This window comes from Mesoplodon bidens (assembly GCF_964165515.1).
Source record: "Mesoplodon bidens genome assembly, contig: HAP1_SCAFFOLD_523, whole genome shotgun sequence".
NCBI lineage: Eukaryota > Metazoa > Chordata > Mammalia > Artiodactyla > Ziphiidae > Mesoplodon > Mesoplodon bidens.
The window spans coordinates 92,193-115,588 of record NW_027672342.1 but is presented as its reverse complement, the minus strand read 5'-3'; the positions used below and the strand labels follow the sequence as shown (position 1 = coordinate 115,588).

The 23,396-nt window shown below is 40.4% G+C and overlaps 2 protein-coding genes across 2 annotated transcripts in view; both read right to left on the bottom strand.

Annotated features, from left to right (window-relative positions):
* Window positions 1-11,872, bottom strand: part of LOC308610337 (putative helicase senataxin) — a 61,453-nt gene extending 49,581 nt beyond the window's left edge. Inside the window, exons 1-7 of the mRNA XM_081259511.1 lie at window positions 11,438-11,872; window positions 9,993-10,203; window positions 7,912-8,021; window positions 4,177-4,396; window positions 3,284-3,403; window positions 451-622; window positions 229-316 (exon numbers count right to left, since the gene is read on the bottom strand). Of these exons, the coding sequence (XP_081115637.1) occupies window positions 229-316; window positions 451-622; window positions 3,284-3,403; window positions 4,177-4,396; window positions 7,912-8,021; window positions 9,993-10,203; window positions 11,438-11,614 (1,098 nt within the window). The 5' untranslated portion in view covers window positions 11,615-11,872. The remainder of the gene's footprint in view (window positions 1-228; window positions 317-450; window positions 623-3,283; window positions 3,404-4,176; window positions 4,397-7,911; window positions 8,022-9,992; window positions 10,204-11,437) is intronic.
* A 9,480-nt stretch (window positions 11,873-21,352) lies between these two features.
* LOC308610338 (transcription termination factor 1-like) overlaps window positions 21,353-23,396 on the bottom strand; it is a gene marked incomplete at both ends in the record, with an annotated part of 35,808 nt that continues 33,764 nt past the window's right edge. Inside the window, 2 exon segments of the mRNA XM_081259512.1 lie at window positions 21,353-21,617; window positions 21,788-21,827. Of these exon segments, the coding sequence (XP_081115638.1) occupies window positions 21,353-21,617; window positions 21,788-21,827 (305 nt within the window).

The window sequence follows — 23,396 nt, the reverse complement described above, 5'->3', positions numbered from 1 at the left end:
TCTACCCTTCCAAAATGTACTTAAAAATTAATCTCTCAAACTGTGCATGCTCTCATTACAGACCATTTTTCCTCATGAGCTACTGTTCAATCAGAAACTGTTTTATGCAACAGTTGATTCAGAATAGCTACATATCATAAAATCAGCAATGCAACTAACCACGTAAAACACTGACTATACAATATAAAGGCAATACAATATCATCTGAATTCTCAAAATGTTTTATACCTTTTTGGTCTTTTCAGGGTTATAATTGTATACCATCTGGCTGCAAGTCACCATATCATCTAAATATGACTCCGGTTCTGACTTGGTCCTTAAATATTAAGAACAAATAGAAATTACTGAAATGAAGGGTAAAAAGAAGAGAAAAATCCTACTGTTAAAGTCAATTATAGTAGACTTCCTCATACAGATTGTTGGAAATCCTGACACAGGAACTGAACGAACCTCACAGAGCTGTTCCGTATGTTCTGGATCTCTTTCCTGTAGCTCACATTGTTGATAATGGTTTGAAATGCCTCAATAGGATCAATCAGTTGACCCCAGACCTTAGATCCAAGACGATCCAGAATCACCATGAAACAGTGTAACGCTGGCCAGAAAGGATCCACACTATCATCTGAAACACAATGGAGTAATTTGCCAAATTACAACACAATTAGAGAAAGGGACTAAAATATATTGAGAATTAAGCATTCTTTACCTGGGTAGCAACAAAACTGAAAGCAAAGCAGGAAGTAATTTAAAGTAAAGTGTTGTCAACTACAGGTTTTAGAAACCTGGCAAACTTTTAAATAATGTCTGCATTTTTTTTTTTAAAGCAATACACCTCTGTTAAGAAATCTTGTTGTGTGGAACAAACTGAGATAGTCCAGATAAACTCAACTTTCTCACCCTATTTGCCAACCTGAAAGAATCGTTCCTCCTCTGCTTCTTCCAGACCTTTATACTCCCATCCTTCAATAAATAACAGAGGTAAAGTAGAAAAAAAAAAGGGAGAGAAAGAAAAACTTGGTATTTTCAGATCTAAACAAAGTCCATGATATGAGAAATCCTGAATTGTGTGTGTCATTCAGTTGGAATAAAGGACTGAACCCCTCATCCACTGGATAAGCAGAGATACATACTCTTTATCCATCCATTCTCAACAAGGCTTTGTTGTTATCTCCATTCCATCCAACTGGCAGGAATTCCCATTACTCACACACTCTTATGCCCGGTCCTTCCCCTCTTCTCTACATGCAGGGGCAAAACACTGCCCTGCTCAAAGACCTTCACTTGCTCCTTAATGTCTTCTAAGGAAATTAGAAGCCCTCAGTCAAGCATCTGTAAGATCTTACTCTTTCTTTCCAGATTTATTTTTGACACTCACATAAAGATACACCACCTACAGAAAAAAACAGATAGCTGGCTTTTTCCAAGTGAGAACCAGAATGGCTTCACTGTTAGCACCACCTGTCATCTTCCGCAGTATTCTTAGGAGGCAAGTGCTCTAACTCACCCAATTACTGTCAACCTTAGAACTTTCTGCTTTATTTCCCTCAGGGCTCTTAGAGTCTACTTTTTTTTTTTTTATCATAGTCGTTCGTGTAGAACTGCTCATATACTTTTTTATCCTCTACTGAAGCTGTCTTATGTCTAGGAAGCTCTCAAATAAGGAAGAAAGTCATTAGTTAGGTGAAGACAATTATGGAATGTTTCTTAAAGAGGGGACTTCCCTGGTGGTGAAGTGGTAAAGAATCCGCCTGCCACAACATAGGCAGAACACTCTATGACATAAAAGACCCTTTTTGACCCACCGCCTAGAGACATGGAAATAAAAACAAACAAATGAGACCTAATGAAACTTCAAAGCTTTTGCACAGCAATGGAAAATATAAACAAGATGAAAAGACAACCCTCAGAATGGGAGAAAATATTTGCAAATGAAGCAACAGACAAATGATTAATCTCCAAAATTTACAAGCAGCTCATGCACCTCAATATCAAAAAAATAAACAACCCCATCCAAAAATGGGCAGAAGCCCTAAACAGACATTTCTCCAAAGAAGATATACAGTTTGCCAACAAACACATGAAAGGATGCTCAACACCACTAATCATTAGAGCAGTGCAAATCAAAACTACAATGAGGTGTCACCTCACACCAGTCAGAATGGCCATCACCAAAAAATCTACAAACAACAAATGCTGGCGATGGTGTGGAGAAAAGGGAGCCCTCTTGCACTATTGGTAGGAATGTAAATTGATACAGCCACTATGGAGAGCAGTATGGAGGTTCCTTAAGAAACTAAAAATAGAACTACCATACGACCCAGAAATTCCACTCCTGGGCATATACCCTGAGAAAACCATAATCCAAAAACAGTCATGTACCACAATGTTCACTGCAGCTTTATTTACAAGAGCCAGGACATGGAAGCAACCCAAGTGTCCATCGACAGATGAATAGATAAAGATGTGGCTATACATACAATGGAATATTACTCAGCCATAAAAAAGAAACGAAATCGAGTTATTTGTAGTGAGGTAGGTGGACCTAGAGTCTGTGGTACAGAGTGAAGTAAGTCAGAAAGAGAAAAACAAATACTGTACGCTAACACTTACATATGGAATTTAAAAAAAAAGTTCTGAAGAACCTAGGGGTAGGACAGGAATAAAGATGCAGACATAGAGAATGGACGTGAGGACACGGGGAGAGGGAAGGGTAAGCTGGGACGAAGTGAGAGAGTGGCATGGACTACCACATGTAAAATAGCTAGTGGGAAGAAGCCACAGAGCACAGGGAGATCCGCTTGGTGCTCTGTGACCACCTAGATGGGTGGGATGGGGGTGTGGAAGGGAGACGCAAGAGGGAGGGGACATGGGGATATATGTATATGTGTAGCTGATTCACTTTGTTATACAGCAGAAACTAGCAAACCATTGTAAAGAAATTATACTCCAATAAAGATGTTAAAGAAGGAATCTGTAGACTCCACTCGCTGCAACTAGAGAAAGCCCATGCACAGCAACAAAGACACAACACAGCCAAAAATTAATTAATTATTTTTTTCAAAAGTAAGTTAACTTCCTTGGGCTTCAGTTTCTTCTTTTATGAAAGTAACGTGCTGAGTTAAACTCTAAAGGTCCTTTCCAATTAAAAATTCTGACTCTGTGACCAAAACCATAAAACGGTCATTCTTTCTTTCCTCCACATCATACACCCAAGTTCTTACAGTGACACTAGTATTTTCAAAGTGCACCATCATCACAATAGTCAGCAAATAAAGTTTATTACCATCTGATTGCCTCTCCATGGCGTGAAGTATTGATTGCATAAAATCATTCTGTTTGTTTGAGCCCAACAACAGTGAATCCATGGTTTGCTCCTCAAGAATGGTCAGCAACATGCAGATACCTGTAAGATCACGTATAGTTTTCTTGAATTGATTAAATAAAACTGTTCTAATGTCTTCTCCAGTTTAGTTGGCAAAAAGAATAACAAGACAGTAAGATGAAACCAAACAGTATCCAGTGCCTCAGACATTGAAGTCTGAGATATTCATATACAACTCCTCCTCCTAAGAACAGAACTTTAGACTGAATAAAAAGGGAGAATGGCACGAACCTGGTTAGAAAACCATTTCCAAAATGACTACCACACAATTTGCATCTCATAATATCAAAGACCCCTTAAATTTTAAGATCACTATATTTCAAGTACCAGTCACTGCCAAATATACACATGACTGTAAGACTCTGAATCAATGAAGTAGGACAGAACTACTTTAAGTCAATATACAACTTGATGAAAACCAAAGTTAGTATCGCTTTCTCCCAGGAAATATTTTACAGATGGGAAAAGAGGTATTAAACCTCTGTTTCAAGAGATCAAAACCCTATTAAGTTCAGCTGCTGTGCTAATACGGTAACATCTAATACTGCCTTAAATAAAAGATCTATTTGCCATACTTGAAAATGTACCTCTTACACAGATGATTTCTAGGATAAGAAATGTTTAAAGACAAGATGTTGTAATAGTCAATTTAATGACAGAACAAGAATTGTGAACTATGAAATCCTTTATTTAGCAATTTTGATCAGATTACCAGAAGAGATCCCTTCCCTTGCAGGATAATCGTAAGAAATATTGGAAAATACTAATTATATGTGTGTAGGAACAATACTCACCTAACCAATAGTTTTTGTAGTTGGCAGTATCATACATGTGTGAAGGCAGAAGAATCAGTTTACCCTTCTCAAGGACAGAAGAAGTATCAATGTCTGGACTTTCGAAAAGCCCCAACTCAATAACTTTAAAAAGGCAAGTCAAAACCTCCTGTAAGTCATAATAATCATCTCTGTTCACTTTCCCCAAGTTTCTTGCTGTCAGGATAGCCCAACGTGAAACCTAAAAGTTTAGCACATTCATTACTTCATTTAACACACAATTGTCTACAGAAAGAATACAGTTAAAATAGGATTCTCTACAGATTACAGAGGACACAAGATACATCAAATACTTTAAAAAAATCATTGCACCGTATATCTTAAACTTATACAGTGCTGTATGTCAATTATACCTCAATAAAACTGGAAGAAAAAAACTATCATATAGAATAAAGTACTTTAGGAAAAATACATGATTTTCAGACATTTAAAGGAAATAAACCAAAAGGTCCATGATGACAGAAAAAAAAAAAGACGGAAGATACTAATTACAATTGAACTTTGAACAACACACAAGGGTTAGGGGCACCTACCCTCTGCGTAGTTGAATACACTAATATAATTCGAATATAACATAGTTGGCAGCCCTCCATATCCTGGTTCTGCATCATGGATTCAACTAACCTCGAACTGTGTAGTACTATACTACATGCTATTAAAAAGGATCTGTGTATAAGAGGACCCATGCAGTTCAAACCCCTGTTGCTCAAGGGTCAACTGGAATGCGACATGTGAACCTTACTTGATCCTGATTTGATCTAACCCTGATAAAGCATTTTTGAGAGAGTAACTTCCACTCAAATACTGACTAGAAATATATTATTATTATTATTATAAGTGTGTCGATGTAATTGTTCTTTTTAAAGAGCACTTACCTTTTTGATACACGAACTAAAGTATTTTATGGATGAAATGCTCTGATGTCTAAGATTTGCGGTAACTAAACAGGAGTAGAATATTGACCACATATTGATAACAGATGAAGCACAGTGATGGATATATGGGGGTTCACTACACCAATCTATTTTTGTATGTTTGTAATGTTCCATAATAGAAAGTTAAAAAAGGAAAAATGAAAAGAGAAACCTCAGAAGAAATCAAAGGTCACCTCTACATGGCGATATAGCATAGGGAAGTGATTTTAAATTTATTCTGCACTACAAACTGAATTTAGTGATCACAACCAACCTTAAAAACTAAATAAATTTTTTTTAAAAAAATCAGTGGGCTTCCTTCATAGTAACAGTAAGTACTGTTTTGTGAAATGTTTAGGTCACGTATGTCTATATGTGTGTGAACTCGATGAAGAATATTTTTACTTAGGTTATGGGCAGAAAAGTTTGCAAAACATAGAACTAGTGGACAAAAGAATGGGCTCTATGCCAACATAATTAAGTAATGGATTTTAAGCTATCGAAAAAAAATACAAAGGAATCAATGAGTCTATAACTTATGATAAACAGATGAATAAATGAAGAGCAGGGAAAATGGCTCTTGATTATAGTATAATCAATGTCAAGTGCTGACTGGTAAACGTGTAAAGTGCTGGGGTTGAAACTATTTTGCAATCTTAGAAAAACTGGCTCAGGGAAGAACCATCAGGTAATGCTAAATTTAGGAGAACATTTTGGTGAGGAGTAAGGTATTTATGTGATCTTAGAGTACTTAAGAAATAGACATTGTACAGTGAAGAAACTGGACAACACCTCAACTAGATGATCAAAATTAACATCACCATGAGAGGCCGGATGATATGGCATGCCGTATATCTGACAGCCTGAGAAGGACATAACATCCTTCACTTATGTAGTTTTCCAGTTGGAACGTATAACCGAAGCCTAACCATGCGCAAGCATCAGACAAACCCAAAATGAAAAGCATTCTATTTTTTGTAAATGGGAGGGAGGCAGAAATGACTATTCTTCAGAAATGTAATTGTCATAAAAGACAAAGATAGGCTGCGGAAATGTTACAGATTAAGGGAGACTAATGTAACACAACTACATGTAAATCCTGATCCTGGTCTGGATACTGGAGTACAGGGGGAAAATGCTACAAAGTACACTGGATCACACGACACAACTGGAAAACAGACCTTACTGTGTCAATGTTAAAGTCACTGAAGTTTATAATATTGTGAGAATATACTTATTCTTAGGAAATATACACTGAAGTATTTAGGGGCAAAAGGCTATGATACATGCAACCTACTCTCAAATGGTCAGAAAACAAACAGCTTTGTAGTTAACTGAAAGCAAATGATAGAACAAATGGAGTGAAACATTAGTAATTGGTGAATACAGCTAAAGAATATACAGGTGTTTTCTACTTTTTTTATTTTTGAGAATTTTCTGAAAATTTTAAAGTATTTTCAAATAAAAACTTTAAAAAAAGCATTAGGGCTCTGGATCAGGCTGCCTATATACAAATCCCAGTCACCATACTAGCCTGTGTAACTGTGGTTAAGTCTCCTGACTCAGTTTCCTCACCTACAAAAACACATATATAATGAAGAATACAGTCATTCCTGGCCCTGCAGACCCAGTCACCCAGTCTGCAAGTTCTTGGCCCAGGTCCTGGTTGCTCAGCTGGACCTGCTTCCTCTACTGCTTTGCAGCTTTAAGAAAGCCAGTCCCGGAGAGCAGCTGGCTGTACTTTCTGTCAGTCTTCTTTCACAGGCAGGAAAGCCCCACCCTTATTTTAAGCACAGGCCTCGACTCTGGTTCTACCCTTGCCTGGAGTAGACTTGTAATTCTTATTATCATGCACAAACTCAGTCCCCTGCTACCTACAGCCACCCAGGCCGACATACAGGTTTCCACCATGTATCACTTTGTATTTCTGTTCCATTACTGGTCCAAAGAAACATTTACCCTTTAAAAAGTGGGACTATACCTTTTAGAATTCCACTTTTTGAATTCTTTTCTATCATTGTTTGGGTTTGGCACAAAGGAGACAGAAATTCACCACCATTCTGACTGGAAACCCCATTACCGTGTTCTTTCTTCGCCACTTAAAAAAAAAAGCCTCTTTACTATCCTTCTATTGGCAGAGCAACCCTTCGTGGCTATTGTCTTAACGTTGTAACTCAGTTCTAGAGGCCAATGTGCACAGGTCCTACTGCACACGCTGCCTCGCCACATGATGTTAAGTCCTCAAACTCGAGCAATCAGCTCAAAGTCAGGTTCCAAGCCTCTGGTGTTGCTCTCTGCTTCTGTCTACCTACTGTTCTGATTCACATGTTCCTCTTCCTGTTTGGCACCTAAGAACTGAATCTCCTTGTTCTCCCCTCTACCCCATCACCTGTTAAAAATCTCATCTATTAGCAAAATAATTATTTCAAGTGTTTTAACTGGTATTTCCATGTGCTTGGAGCGGGGCAGGCAAGCAAGAAAAGCAAGAGAGAACTCTCCTTCTTCGTTAGTTCAGGTCAACACACTGAAAGTTCAGATTATTCCCTCATTTGTCTTTTAAACTGAAGCATCACCTGTCAGAACTGTTTCCCTACTCTTTTAACCCTCTTCTTTGAGCCCCCCAGCACCCCCTCCTGAACTACAGTAATGTTACAACAACAAGAGAATAACTTTGGCAAATATTTTAAACAAAGTACACATCAAAAACCTCTATTATAGTTATCTGTAATATAGGTGCAAAAATAAAATATCCCCTCTTCCACTGCCTAACACTCACACTCACCATTTCATTGGGATGGACCAAAAACAAATAGATCCCTGGATGTTTGTCAAAAACCTGAAAGGAGCAGTTAGCTTGTTCCATCCGGCAAAGTGCTTCAACGCATAATTCATCTAAATAGAAAAAATAAGGCAGTAAACATAAGACATAAATCTTATCAACGTATCAAGATTCCCTAAATTTGGCTCCTTCAGTTGCTCTGTAAGTAAATGAAAAGTTGCTCCTTTTTTTTTTAAACTGAGGCATAAAATTGCTGTAAATGTAGGAATGATATTTAGCTGCTGAAAGACCGGTAGGTTGATCATAGTGTGTGCCTATGAATTGCTCTGACTTTCCTAGTACAAACATCTTTTTTCACACTGGGCATAATTATCTCCAGAGAGCACCTTCTTAGAAGTATGGCTATAGGTCCAATTCCATTAGCATTTTACATTTTGATCCATGAGGACTTTATCTTGTACCCCAGGGATAAAATCAGCTTTGCCCCACAAATGGCTATTTTGTCCTACTCTCAGTTACTGAGTAATCCATTTTCTCCAGTGGTTTGAAATGCTATCATCAGCAAAGAGTAAATTCCCCAAATATATTCGGTTTACTTCTGGAGTCTCTACACTGCTCCATGAGTCTATCTGTACCAGCACTATCTTAATCCCTGTTGCTTCATGGAAATTTCTTCATCACTCTTTCAAAAGTATACTGAATAGACTCATACGTTTACCATATCAGATGAATCAACTTTATTTTGTCAAGCTTCAAAGAATATTGTAGTGACAGTGGTTAGCTTTGGGAAGGAGGGACAATGACTGGAAAAGTAAGAGGAGAGCTTCTGGTGTGTTGATGATGATTTGTTTCTGACCTGGGTGCCAGCTACACAAGTATGCTTAGTTTATGAAAAATCAAGCTTATATAGTTTTCTGGATATGGTACTCTTTAATAAATGTTTGAAAAATGACTTGTTCGAATTTAAAAATCTAGTTATTTTGAATTTATTTAGAAAGAACTGATTTATCTAATAAATCTTTAGATATACTTTTCAATTTACTGAAAATACAGAGGATAGAGAAACAAGTCAAATAACATGACAAGGAAGAAATCAGAAAAGTCCAGGAAGCACATTATTCTTTAGGGCAACCATCTGGTCTCAGCAAGTCAAAGTTATGACAAAAAAAAAATCTATCTATCTATCTATCCATCTATCTATTTATCTAACTATATCTATACCTGTGCACACATACGTAAAAGTAAACTATTCTGGATTAAAAGAGATGTAAGAAATATGGAACCAAATGGAACCAAATGCACAGTCCCTGATTGGACTCTAATTTAAATAAATCATCCAAAAAACACATTTTGCAACTACTGGGAAAATCTGAATGTGGACTAGATACAGTAGTGGGTGCCTTAAAGGTACTGTTATTTCGTTAGATTTGACAGATCAGGAAAATGTCTTCAAGAGATTCATATTAAGAAATGCAAATATAAATGGCCAAAATCTAGGCAGACATAATATGCTATGCCATTGTGATTACTGAAAACTACTACAGACCAGTGGTTCTCAACCTGGCGATTTTGTCCCCCACTGGCCCTGACCCCCAACTCCCAAGGGACGTTTGGCAATATCTGGAGACAATTTTGCTTGTCACAACTAGGGTAATGGGGAGAGCAAGTCACTACCAGCATCTAGTGGAGAGAGGGCAGGGATGCTGCTAAACATCCTACAATAAACAGCATGTCCCTCACACACCAAGATTTATCCAGTCCAAAATGTCAACAGTTCCAAGTATGAAAAACCCTGCTACAGACAAATTCCAAGAATGAAAATTAATTGAATGGATAGAAGAATAAATATGTGATGAAGCAAATACAGCAAGATATCAGCAGCTGTACAATCTATGTGGTGTGTATATGGTATTCACTGTGTAATTCACTTTTCTAGGTTTGGAAATGCTCAAAATAAAACGTTTGGAAAAAAAAGTATCCTAAGTATATGTTTAAGAAACAGATTTTCAATATAGATAAACCCAAATTCTTACAATTCTTAAAATATAAAAATGATACAACTGTGAAACACCCAAGATACTCACTAACACGCTCATGTAAAAGCAAATAAGGATATTTCAGTATTTCAAGAAGAGCAACTCGAAGCTTATTTTTAAAGTCTTGGCCAGTAAGGTCAAACAGCTGTGCCTCTCCATTGTTGTCTACTATATGTAACTCGTCATCGTCTCCAATTTCTCCCTTCATGGCCTTTTCAAAGTGATTTATGAGACGTGAGGTTTCTAATTCCCATAAAACCTACAGGAAAAGAAAAACGGGCAGTGTGCTTTATATCTTATTAGCAACAAAATATACTGGATGTGACGATCCTTCTAGAAAGCCTTTTCCTAAGCATAAAAATTCAGAAGTTTAAAGAAGTACCAGGGCTTCCCTGGTGGCACAGCGGTTGAGAGTCCGCTTGCCGATGCAGGGGACACGGGTTCGTGCCCCGGTCCGGGAAGATGCCACATGCCGCAAAGCTGCTGGGCCCGTGAGACGTGGCTGCTGAGCCTGCGCGTCCGGAGCCTGTGCTCAGCAACGGGAGAGGCCACAACAGTGAGAGGCCTGCGTACCAAAAAAAAAAAAAAAAAAATTATATTAGATTTAAAGAAAACAGTCACTGAACATAAAAGTGGCTTTTATGATACATGAACATGAGTACATAGAGCATGAGATGTTTACAACATTGCTCTTGCAGAGTTTTGTTATCAACAGCACTGTCAACTATACTCTATTGAAAAGGAAATGAGAAGTTGGAGCTTCTTTACACAAGCTGGGCCTTCTCTGACTTCCCTCCTATGTTCCAGCCATAGGTAATTACCTTGAAACATCAGCTTTAGCATAAAGGCATTGGTTAGCTTCATCGCTAGGCAACTTTGTAAACGTAAAGTTTTCCTCAAAATGTTCATAACTTATCATCCCCTCCTCTCTTCTATATTATTATACGTAACTCTATGGTCTGTATTCCATTTCTCACCAGATAAATATAATAAACCAATATTCAAAGCCACATATTTAAAATTATATGTTTCACTTTGGTTCCTGTGAATGAAAAAAATGTTTGTCTTTATTGATTTATAGCACTTAACATTAAAAAATGAAGAGAGGGGAAAAAGAGAACTATTAGCCAATAAAAGAATAACCCAAGCCATTCAGATACCTGGTTGTTAAGAAAGTCAAACACAACGACATTAAAACATGAACCCAAAAATACCCCATACGTCACTTCATTTCATGAAACTGTTTCACATCAAAATGTCTAAAAGTGGAGGATTATAAAATTCTGCTTTAGATTTCAATTCAATTCCATCAATCAATAAGCATTTATTCAGCACCTACTATCTACCAGGCTATGAGTTACATACTACACGTATATTAGCATTCACAGTTTAAATCACGTTTTCAGTTCCCTGAATGCTTCCAACAGAGTTTAAATTTATTCTCTTCCTAGTTATCAAGCTCTGAAAAATACTGCCCAATTAATGTAAAGTACCTTATGTAAGAATGGCAATTCATCCCTTGCTTTGTGGTATTCCGCCACACATTCTAAGCAGTAGCAGAGGTCTTCATCAGCTGTTTGAAATTCACTGGAGTGGGTCTTGGATGCACAGCGTTGCAGGAAGTCAATGGTGGAAATACCACCTGGTGTACACCAACAACATGTGCTCATTCTGTACCTGTATCCAGAAAAGAAGACATGGAAAGACTAAAGAAAAAAAAAAAAAACACACAACACTTCAGGCCTATTCTGGTGGAGAATGGGTACATTTCCTACTAATGATCATGTCTTCAACTTACAATGTGCCTCGACCACATCCAGAACATTCTGCTGGCCAGCTTATCAATCACTGGCTAAACTCAATCTGAGCTTACTCGTAAAAACTTTACCTGTGACACATGAAAAATAATGAAATGAAAGCAGTTAGTAATAAACATCATAAGGCAACATACAGCTGTGTTATAAAGCCGGCTCAAAACTATACAGTACTGATGGGAAATTATATACAGAGACATAGAATTATCAATGTTTTCAAAGTACAGAGTTTGGAGTGTTCTAATCATGTACTGGAGTCAAGTGAAAAGTTCAGGAAACCTTTCACATTCCCTGAGGCCCTGCTCCCGAAATCCCTGGAAACCTTAGAAATCCCCAAATATTAGTCCATACCAATAACAAAAACTCATATAGAGAAGAATTTTCTCTTGGTTTGGAAGTATATATACACATGAATTTGCACATGTGTGTATGAACTGCTGCCCATAACTCACTGCTCGTCAAGGCAGTATAAACTGTAATGGCTGCAAAGATAATAGCTACAAAACTATTCCTACTAAGTTTGAAACTTACAGTTTTCAACTGTCTCCAATTTGGGGTTTTATACTACCATCAGAGCCTCCACCATCCAAACTCAAGTAAAAAGGGTTAAATGAAATTAATTTCAGAGATTGGTTCAAGATGGCGGAGTACAGGATGTGCACTCACTCCCTCTTGCGAGAGCACCGGAACCACAACTAACTGCTGAACAATCATCAACCGGAAGACACTAGAACTCACCAAAAAAGATACCCCACATCCAAAGACAAAGGAGAAGCTGCAATGACGAGGGGTGCAATCACAATAAAATCAAATACCATAATTGCTGGGCTGGTGACTCACAAACTGGAGAACACTTATACCACAAAGTCCACCCACTAGAGTGAAGGTTCTGAGCCCAATGTCAGGCTTCCCAACCTGGGGGTCCGGCAACGGGAGGAAGAATTCCTGAAGAATCAGACTTTGAAGGCTAGCAGGATTTGATTGCAGGAATTTGACAGGACTAGGGGAAACAGAGACTCCACTCTTGCAGGGCACACACAAAGTAGTGTGAGCACTGGGACCCAGGGGAAGGAGCAGTGACCCCATAGGAGACTGAACCAGACCTGCCTGCTAGTGTTGGAGGGTCTCCTGCAGAGGCAGGAGGGGCGGTGGCTGTGGCTCACCGTGGGGACAAGGACGCTGGTGGCAGAAGTTCTGGGAAGTACTCCTCGGTGGGAGCCCTTCCAGAGTCCGCCATTAGCCCCACCAAAGAGCCAGGTAGGCTCCAGTGCTAGGTCGCCTAAGGCCAAACAACCAGCAGGGAGGGAACACAACCCCACCCATCAGCAGATAAGCAGATTAAAGTTTGACTGAGCTCTGCCCACCAGAGCAACACCCAGCTCTACCCACCACCTGTCCCTCCCATGAGGAAGCCTGCACAAGCCTCTTAGGTAGCCTCAGCCACCAGAGGGCAGACAGCAGAAGCAAGGAGAACTACAATTCTGCAGCCTGGGGAAGGAAAACCCTATTCACAGAAAGACAGACAAAATGAAAAGGCAGAGAGTGCTTTGTACCAGATGAAGGAACAAAATAAAACCCCAGAAAAACAACTAAATGAAGTGCAGATAGGCAACCTTCCAGAAAAAGAATTCAGGAAAATGACAGTGAAGATGACCCAGGACCTTGGAAAAAGAATGGAGGCAAAGATCGAGAAGATGCAAGAAAGGTTTAACAAAGCCCTACAAGAATTAAAGAAAAAACACCTAGAAGAATTAAAGAACAAACAGAGATGAACAATACAATAACTGAAATGAAAAATACACTAGAAGGAATCAACAGCAGAGTAACTGAGTCAGAAGAACGGATAGGTGATCTGGAAGACAGAACGGTAGAATTCACCTGCTGTGGAACAGAATAAAGAAAAAAAGAATGAAAAGAAATGATGACAGCCTAAGAGACCTCTGGGACAACATTAAATGCAACACCATTCACATTATAGGGGTCCCAGAAGGAGAAGAGAGAGAGAAAGGACCCAAGGAAATATTTGAAGAGATGATGGACGAAAACTTCCCTAACATAGGAAAGGAAATAGCCACCCAAGTCCAGGAAGCGCAGAGAATCCCAGGCAGGATAAACCCAAGGACAAACACGCCAAGACACACAGTACTCAAATTGACAAAAAATTAAAGACAAAGAAACATTACTGAAAACAACAAGGGAAAAACGACACGTAACATACAAGGGAAGTCCCATAAGGTTAACAGCTGATTTCTCAGCAGAAACTCTACAAGCCAGAAGGGAGTGGCACGGTATATTTAAAGTGATGAAAGGGAAGAACCTACAACCAAGATTACTCTACCTGGCAAGGAGCTCATTCACATTCAACGGAGAAATCAAAAGCTTTACATACAAGCAAAAGCAAAGAGAATTCAGCACCACCAAACCAGCTCTACAACAAATGCTAAAGAAACTTCTCTAAGTGGGAAACACAAAAGAAAACGACCTACAAAAACAAACCCATACCCATTAAGAAAATGGTAATAGGAACATACATATCAATAATTACCTTGAACATGAATGGATTAAATGCTCCAACCAAAAGACACAGGCTCGCTGAATGCATACGAAAACAAGACCCATATATATGCTGCCTACAAGAGACCCACTTCAGACCTAGGAACAGTTACAGACTGAAAGTGAGGGGATGGAAAAAGATATTCCAGGCAAACGGAAATCAAAAGAAAGCTGGAGCACCAATACTCATATCAGATAAAATAGACTTTAAAATAAAGAATGTTACAAGAGACAAGGAAGGATGCTACACAATGATCAAGGGATCAACCCAAGAAGAAGATATAACAATTATAAATATATATGCACCCAAAATAGGAGCACCTCAATATGTAAGGCAACTGCTAACAGCTATAAAAGCGGAAATCAACAGTAACACAATAATAGTGGGGGACTTTTTTTAATGTTAATTTATTTATTTTTGGCTGTGTTGGGTCTTCGTTGCTGCGTGCTGGCTTTCTCCAGCTGCAGCAAGCAGAGGCCACTCTTTGTTGTGGCGTGTGGGCTTCTCATTGCGGTGGCCTCTCTCGTGGAGTACGGGCTCTAGGTGCGTGGGCCTCAGTAGTTGTGGCATGCGGTCTCAGTAGTTGTGGCTCTCAGGCTCTAGAGCACAGGCTCAGTAGTTGTGGCCTGCAGGCTCTGTAGCGCAGGCTCAGTAGTTGTGGCGCACAGGCCCAGTTGCTCCACAGCATGTGGGATCTTCCAGGACCAGGGCTCGAACCCGTGTCCCCTGCACTGGCAGGCAGACTCTCAACCACTGAGCCACCAGGGAAGCCCGGAACAGAAACAAAGTGCACAAAACACAAAAGGATGGGGGCATGTCAAAGGGACATAATAGACACCAACCTGAAGAGCTCCCAGCGGCCAAAGCTGAAACAATCTGAGTAACAAAATAATGTAATATTGGATTATAACCCACAGTATAAATATACATGAATCCATACTGATACAAATGAATGAATAAACAAATGTGGGGGAAGGAACAAACTTTCCTTATGGAAGAATTGCAAATAATATATACAGATACTCCCCATTCCAGGAAGTGGAGCTTAATCCCACCCTATCTTGAGCGAGGGCTGGACTTGGTGAAACACTTCCAAATAAGAAAGGATGCAAAGTGAAAATCACACTTATGGTGGAGACACCTGGCAAACACAACCTCAAACCAAGTGATCAAGGTTAACATCACCAGTGGTTAAGTCGTGTTGGTAACCCCTGACACAATGTGATGAGGCAGGAACTTCAACTCTGCAGTATGCTTCCCCAAACCCACAACCCCAGTCTATTCATGCGAGAAACATCAGACAAACTCAATGTATTAGCCAAACAGCTATTAGCCAGTCTTTGACAAAAATGGAGAAAACCACACCCAAGGGAAATCAAACCAAGTGTTCTATCGTATGGAAACATTTTATTGGGAATTGGGCCAGGAAATTACCCAACAAAACCGGTCTTGAAAACTTGACCTTCATTATCTAATGAATGTATATCAGCCTGATGGGAAAAAAGTTACAAACCCAACTGTAAACCCAATGAAGTTCATTGCCTAACTGGATGATCCTAATCCATGCATTCTCATCAGGAGTGACATCATCCTCAAGGAGATGAAAACTGGTTAGTGGAACACATCCTACTCTTTTTACATATAAAGCACAGGTATATGGACATTACGTAAAGAAGTATATAATATATATTGGTGGGATTAAAATTCATGGCAAATTCATAGGAAAGAAATGTCTTAAACGTTTCCTTTCAGAGAGGGAGAAGGGACAATAAAAGGTTAAGAAACATGACCCAAGTCATTGAATACTTGGGTACAGAAACTTGACAATGTTACATTTTTGAATGCATTACCACCCAAAAATTCAGACTGCATAATAAGCTCTGCTAATGGGACACTGATCACATCTTGACAGTATTTATAGTTTCTGTACAATCAAAAACATGGATTTGTCTTGTGAACTGATTTTTAAAATTTATTAAATATTAACTGTATACTTTCTTCAGGCTTCTGAAAAGAATGCAGGGCAGCTTTCAACATTAAAGTATAAAGAAAAAGACATTTTAGAAGGCAATTTAGAAAGGGAGAGAAATCAAAACTTATGTACAAGAAATTTAATTTCAATAAGGCCTAATTTAGGAGCTTCCTGAAAAGTAGAGCAGAAAAATAGCATGAGTTACACAGTCCTTGTGTGAAAAATTTAAAAAGTAATATGCTAGTTCAGCTGGAGGGTCCTGCCCTTTCCTAACACTAATTCTAATTCAATTACATTTTTTAAGGGTGCTGCAAACTAGGAAATATGAAGTAACAGAATAGACACTATGTTTCTGCAGAATATAAATTTCACTCAAAGAACTTCTCATACTTGAAAAACCAGTAATATAATACCAGGAAGTTAAAAGTCTGCAGAAGCTGTGTTTTTCCAGTGATGTAATCTAATTCAACAAGTTTCACCCTTCTAGACAATGCAAGGACAGAAAATGAAACTCAGGGAAGATTTCTCAAACATCAGTTGTTTCAAGCTTGACTTGAGCAGGAAACAAGACTGCAGTCAACTGCAACTTTGAAAAAATCAAGGTACTGAAGTACAAATAAAATGTTGTATACATTTTTTTTTTTCTTTTTGCGGTACACGGGCCTCTCACTGCTGTGGCCTCTCTCGTCGCAGAGCACAGGCTCCGGACGCGCAGGCTCAGCGGCCATGGCTCACGGGCCTAGCCGCTCCGTGCAGCATGTGGGATCTTCCAGGACTGGGGCACGAACCAGTGTCCCCTGCGTCGGCAGGTGGACTCTCAACCACTGCGCCTCCGGGGAAGCCCAAAATGTTGTATACTTTAAAATAATTATTAACAGAGAAGTTAGTTAGCAAAATAAACTTTCTAGTAAAAAAAAAAATTATGGAGGCTGCTTTTTATTTCACTCACTCAGAGAGCTGGCTTACTTCCACATTCCAGAAAGCAAACTAAATGTTCTCAAAGTAGATAGGAGGTACTGCCATATAACAGATAAGTGCCATGGAATTTAGAAAACAGAGAGAACAGTGCTACAGCAAATCAACAATAGAAACATGTTTCCATAGTTCCTCTCAAAGGCCATAAGTGGGTGTGGTTATGTTCCTAAAACTAAAATCATCATTGGCCTGATAGCTAAGCCCAAAAAAATCTGAACAGGGTATACTGAAATTTTTCTTTTAAGGGAAAACTGCTGGTAGATGACTATGAATCTTGCAAATTTTTGTACAATTCAGTTCTTCTGGAGGACAGTTTTGTTAAGTTCATCAGTGTTTTTACTGCTTGGAATCATTACTGAACCACAAATGGGGGAGTCCAGGGAATCCTCAAGCTGCATGACAGAAGTAAGAGCGGCTCCTGTGCATCAGAGAGACAGTATTTTTGCCAATAACATAGGATGCTTCACCAGAGGTATAACTGTAATTTTCTATTGACTTATCCAGGGGATATCATTTATCAATAATAGCTGGACAGAAACTTCAAATAACAATCACTTTCTTCTATCCTTCCTAGCTAAACTTTTTGAAAATTTATTTATTTTAAACTTCTTCACAATTGCTTTTATTTATTTTTTTCCTCGGCCACGCTGAGCGACTCGAGGGATCTTAGTTTAGATCCCTGACAAGGGATTGAACCCGGGCCACGGCTGTGAAAGCGCCGAGTCCTAACCACTGGACCACCAGGGAACTCCCCTTGAAAAAATAATTTAGATTCACTTCTTTAGCTCCTTTGCACTCTGGCTTCTACCTTATGTTTCACTGTATGTTTTCACAAAAGTCCCTAATAATCTCTTTAATACCAAATCCAGTAGGTTCTTTAATGGACTCCTCTAAAGCATATGAAACTGCTAAGCATGTATTCCTTAGCTACGACAACACAGCATTCTTCTCTCACTTCCTCTACCCAGCCCCCATAATCATCTGTTCCTTTTCCCCCTGCTTCATATCAACATTTCCAAAGGTTTGTCCTCAGGACTCTAACCCTTCATTCAATATCCTCTTTGTGGGTGACAATTCAACCTATTTCTTCAACTACTATTTATAATGAAGCTTCCCCAAAGACTGAGAACGTAGGTAAAACTCAATGCCATGTTTGTGTTTCAGCTACTCAATAAATGATAGCCTAGCCTAGAATTCCACAAAGATATACAGCTGCCCTTCAGTTTCTGCAGGGGATTGGTTCCAGGAGTACCCCCCATGCACACCAAAATCTGCAGATGCTCAAGTCCCTTCCATAAAATAGTGGAGTACAGGGAACACAGTTGGCCCTCTATATCCACACATGGGAAACCCAAAGATATGGAAGGCTGACCGTACTCAATATCCAACTGTACAGTGAATCTATACTCACTTGACAGTTGCCTCAAAGTAAACAGGACCAGAACAGAACAAAGTCCTTCCCGTCAATGTGTTATCTGTCCTGTATTCTCTGTATCCACGGTATTACCATGACTTCACTTTTCAAACCAGTAACCTGTGAATTCTCCTATGCTATCCTCCCTTAGCCCCCATCTCTACAAGTTCCATAGAGTCTACCACCTTGATTACCTCTGTACTTTACTCTCAGTGAGACTGCCATTTCCTTAGTTCAATACATTTTCATTATTTGTCTGGATTACAGAAGAAACCTAAATGATCTGCCTCTTGTTTGATCCACCATCAATTCTTCCTCCAAAGTGCTGCCAAAGGCCAAAGCCAAAACCAGACTCTAAAAGCACAAATGACTCCTCTACCTTTGGCCGATAAAATTAAAATTTCTGACCTCACCACACAAGGCTCTCCATGACCTGGCTTCAGCATCATCTCTTGACATTCCCCCTCACTTGCACTTCCTAAAATGCTTCCTGGTGTTTGGCATTACCTGCCTTTATGGAAGCTCTTCCATCTGCCTTGGACACCTACTCTTCATACCTTTGCCTGCTTCTTAACCCTGGATGTGCCTCAGACTCACCAAAGGAACTTGGCAAAAAAAATTAGCAAAGGCACATGGTGAGATACCACTGAGAAAATTCAGATGCGTTCTAAAAAAGACTCCACCAGTACGTCTGATAAAAAGCCAGATTTGGGGGACATCCCTGGTGGTCCAGGGGGTAAGACTCTGCACTCCCAATGCAGTGGGCCGGGGTTCGAGCCCTGGACTGGGAACTAGATCCCACATGCATGCCGCCACTGAGAGTTCGCAAGCCACAACTAAGACCCAGCACAGCCAAAATAAATAAATAAGTAAATATTTCGGGGGCGGGGGTGGGAGGAGCCAGATTTGAGAACTACCTCTGAGCATCATCATGCCTGGAGGCTTGTCTGACTCATTCCCTACCTTCCAATCTGTCTTTGATGACTTTTTTCTCCATCCCCTCAGGACTTTGTACATGGTCTCTATCACTGCATTTACCATGTTAGGCTGAGCTGTTTACTTATCTGTCTCCCACCTACAAGCTCCATCCTCAGCAATTCTGCGTGTGTTAGGGGGCAAGGATCCGTTCTGTATTTTTTTTTCTTTTGTCTTACTTCTCAGTGCTTGGCACATAATAAGTGCCTGAAAAAAAAAGTCTTAAGTGTCTATTTAACAAATAACTGCCGACACTTCCCTGGTGGCACACTGGTTAAGACTCCGCGCTGCCAATGCAGGGGGCCCAGGTTCGATCCCTGGGTCTGGGAACTAGATCCAACATGCATGCCACAACTAAGAGTTCGCATGCCACAACTAAGGAGCCCGCCTGCTGCAACTAAGACCCAATGCAAACAAATAAATAATAAAACATGTAAACATTTAAAATTAAAAAAAAAAAACAACAAATAATTACCTGGGGTAATGGCCTACAGCGAAGCCATCCTTTCAGTCGAGATTCCTGGGTTTATTTGAGAATGGGTGAGGATCTGCATTCATATATAACCAGACTCTGGCCCCCAACATTTCTGAAAAAGCAAAACAAAACAAAACTGAGGAAGTGGTTTTTAGACTCGCTCTCTCACCTGGGCTTCACATCAATCCTTATAAAGAACCACCAAATATTACCATTTGATGACAGGGCTCAAGCTCCCAGAGGTTAGACAACATGCCTGTGGATCTAACAAGGAATGAAGAAACAGTGCAACTGCCATTCTGACTCCACAGGGGGAGTGGCTCCACGGGGGACCTCGTCCCCACGCTGGGGACAGCGAGGCACTTTGTCATTAAGTCCCGCAATTAGCAGGTGAGTTCAGCCCTACGATCGTCAGTAGCTAACATCTCTGCCGCTTTGACTGACCAGCCAAGGGCTCTTCTTCCTTCGAGCCTCGGGCCCGATTCCTTCTGGGCCACACAGGTCTTGCCACATCGTCGCTCCTGGAAGGTGGGGAGGACGGCAAAGGGCCCTCTGGCTGGCTGTCAGCGCTCCATCGCCTTCAGGTGGGGCAGGGAGGGCTCAGGTGGCCACTCGGGAGGGGCACACTCTCCAAAGGCACGAACCCCAGCAGGAGAAAGCAGGGGGCGCCGAGCGGACAGAGACTTTCTGTAGTGAGACACCCCACTCACTCCCACAGAAACTACGCAGCGCCCAGACTCAGAAGAGCTCACACGGGACGGCACTGCAGACGACGCGAAGGGAGAGGACCGGAGGGCGCCCCAATGGGCGCCGCAACTGTCCTGAGGGACGCGGCCGAGCTCACGCCGCCCCTACCCCACCCGCCCGGGCCTCACACGCTGCGACGGTTACACCGTGCGCACTCCCACGCTCACCGGGCCAGCAGCCGTGAGTTCAACGCTCTCCTCACCCGTCTCGGCCTCCCCCCGGCCGCTAACCAGCCTCCGCCTCCATGCCTCAACTCAACAGTCGGCCGAGAACGGAAGTGCGGGCCTGCGATCAGTCGCCAACATCCGTAACCGACCACCCAACCGAAGAAGCCCCGAGCGCAGGACCCGCCCTCTGCGTGGCGTCGGCCGTCCGCAGGCCCCGCCCCGGCCGTCGCTTTCTTGTTTTGGTGCCCCGAGGGGCGGGGCGTGGGAAGAGACACGCCCGGGCTCCGCCTGGAGGCCGGGAAGCCCGGCGCGGCGTCACTTCCGGGCTCCCAGGGCCGCCCAATCAGGAGCGACCGTGAGGGGCGGGGTCTGGGGGAAAGCTTGAGGCCGAGGTTCCACCGCGGCCTTGACCCGGATTTCTCCAGGTAGCGGCCGCCCACCGATGCGCCCACCCCGGGCGACCTGGACGCTTACCCTGCTGTCTTTTCCGCCCAGTCCTTTTTCTTCCCTTTTAGACGCCTCAGGAGTTTCAGCAGGGGTGTTACGGGTTGCGAAGGAATTGTTTTTCTCTTTCGATTTCCTTTAAAGACCTAAAATATAATATGTAATCAACACGTACTTTGGGGGAAGTATATACTTTGTATCATAGAAAAGGGATACATTAAGTATTGGAAAGAGGAAAAACAGTACAGAATATAACAGTAAAACCCCCTGGGAAGCCTACCCATTTTTTTTTCTTTTAACGCTTACTGCTGACTTCGACGATGAGGCGTCACCACTAGCTTATACTCTAATAGAGGAGACAGAAAAACAAATAATTACTAGTTCTGATCAAGGCTCTAAAGGAAAGCAGAGGCTGAGTTAGGCCCGATCCAGACCGGTCAGCCAGCGACGATCTTACTGAGCAGAAAACCCTAACCAAAGAATGAGAAGGGGTGAGCCAGGGAAGAAGTGGGCAGGGTCCTGCTGAAGAACATTCCAGAAAGAGGGCGTGGCTTATCGGAAAGCCCCGATGCCTGTTATGGAAATTTAACAATCCCAGCGGGAGGCAAAGACTGTTATTCTCGTTTCTAGATTTTTCTCTGTCAGGCAGACTGTTGGCCAAATTCAAATCCAGTGTTCAAATACGAAAGTTACAAAACTGTGCGGAACTATATTGCACTATAAATTGCGTAGGTATCCTTTTTAAAATAATATTAATACTTTTGTAAAATAGGGATCTGGCTGGCTATTAAAAAAAAAAAAAAAAAAAAAAATTTTCTGAAAGAGAAGATGGAAAAAAAAATCACCGGAATCTCTATTTCCCTGAGATAACCATTTTAATGTGTATCCTTGAAGAATGTATTACATACGTTTTTATTAAAGTAGCCATGAAAGGATATTTATAAAATGCTAAGCTACTCACCACAGTGTAAGAAACGGAATATTACCGTGAATCCTGAACAGAGGGGCTCCTCCATTTTATAGGGTAGCTTGGGCTAGGGACACACAGAAATGTTTTAACTTCTTATAAAATCAGAAAAACAAGTGGAATATTACGTTGAAGAAAATCTTTTAATATTTACCATTTATTTGTCTTTATACCAATACAGTCATAAAATATAAATTTTGGTATTTTTAAGGAGGAGAGTGCCCCTGAAGGCAAAAAGTGCCTAGGGCCACTGAAGCCATAATTTCATCCTGCTTTGGAGCCCGCTGTGGGTCTTTCCTTATGATATTACCACGTTTGTCTTTAATCTGTAAACATATGAAGCTTAGCGTGTTTTTGAGCTTTATCAAATTAGACTGAATGCATTTTTCCGTGAATTGCTTTTTATACTCAGAGATTCATTGACCCAAGGTATGCTCAGGAGTTGTAGAGCAAAAAGTTTACAAAACTTGAGGGGTGTCTTTAATATTTATTTGAAATGAATAGCACAAATTACAAATTTTTTAAATGGACAAACCCCACAAATACTAAAAATTCAGAAAAAAAAAATATTTAAGCTGCAAACACAACTCTATAAAAGTTATATATTTGGGCTTCATACACTTTTATCTCAGCAATGAAGTTGAAGATCATTTTCTATACAAGGAACACAAATGTAATTCAGTCTCTTTTCTAGTAAGATTGATGAAATTTTATGGTGTTTATGAACATTTCAAATTAATAATTCGTTTGATAATATGCACATTTTAGGATTGTCAAGTTTAAAAAATTTGGATCAAGCCTTTTTTCACAGATAAGCTGTAAGAATTCAGAACACATAAAGTTTCTGGTGTAATGATTGAACCTAAGTACTTGGAATTGATAACACATTACTACTAGGTTGTCATAGATTTTCTCATTTTTAGATACAGATTGTGAGTTTTATATGTC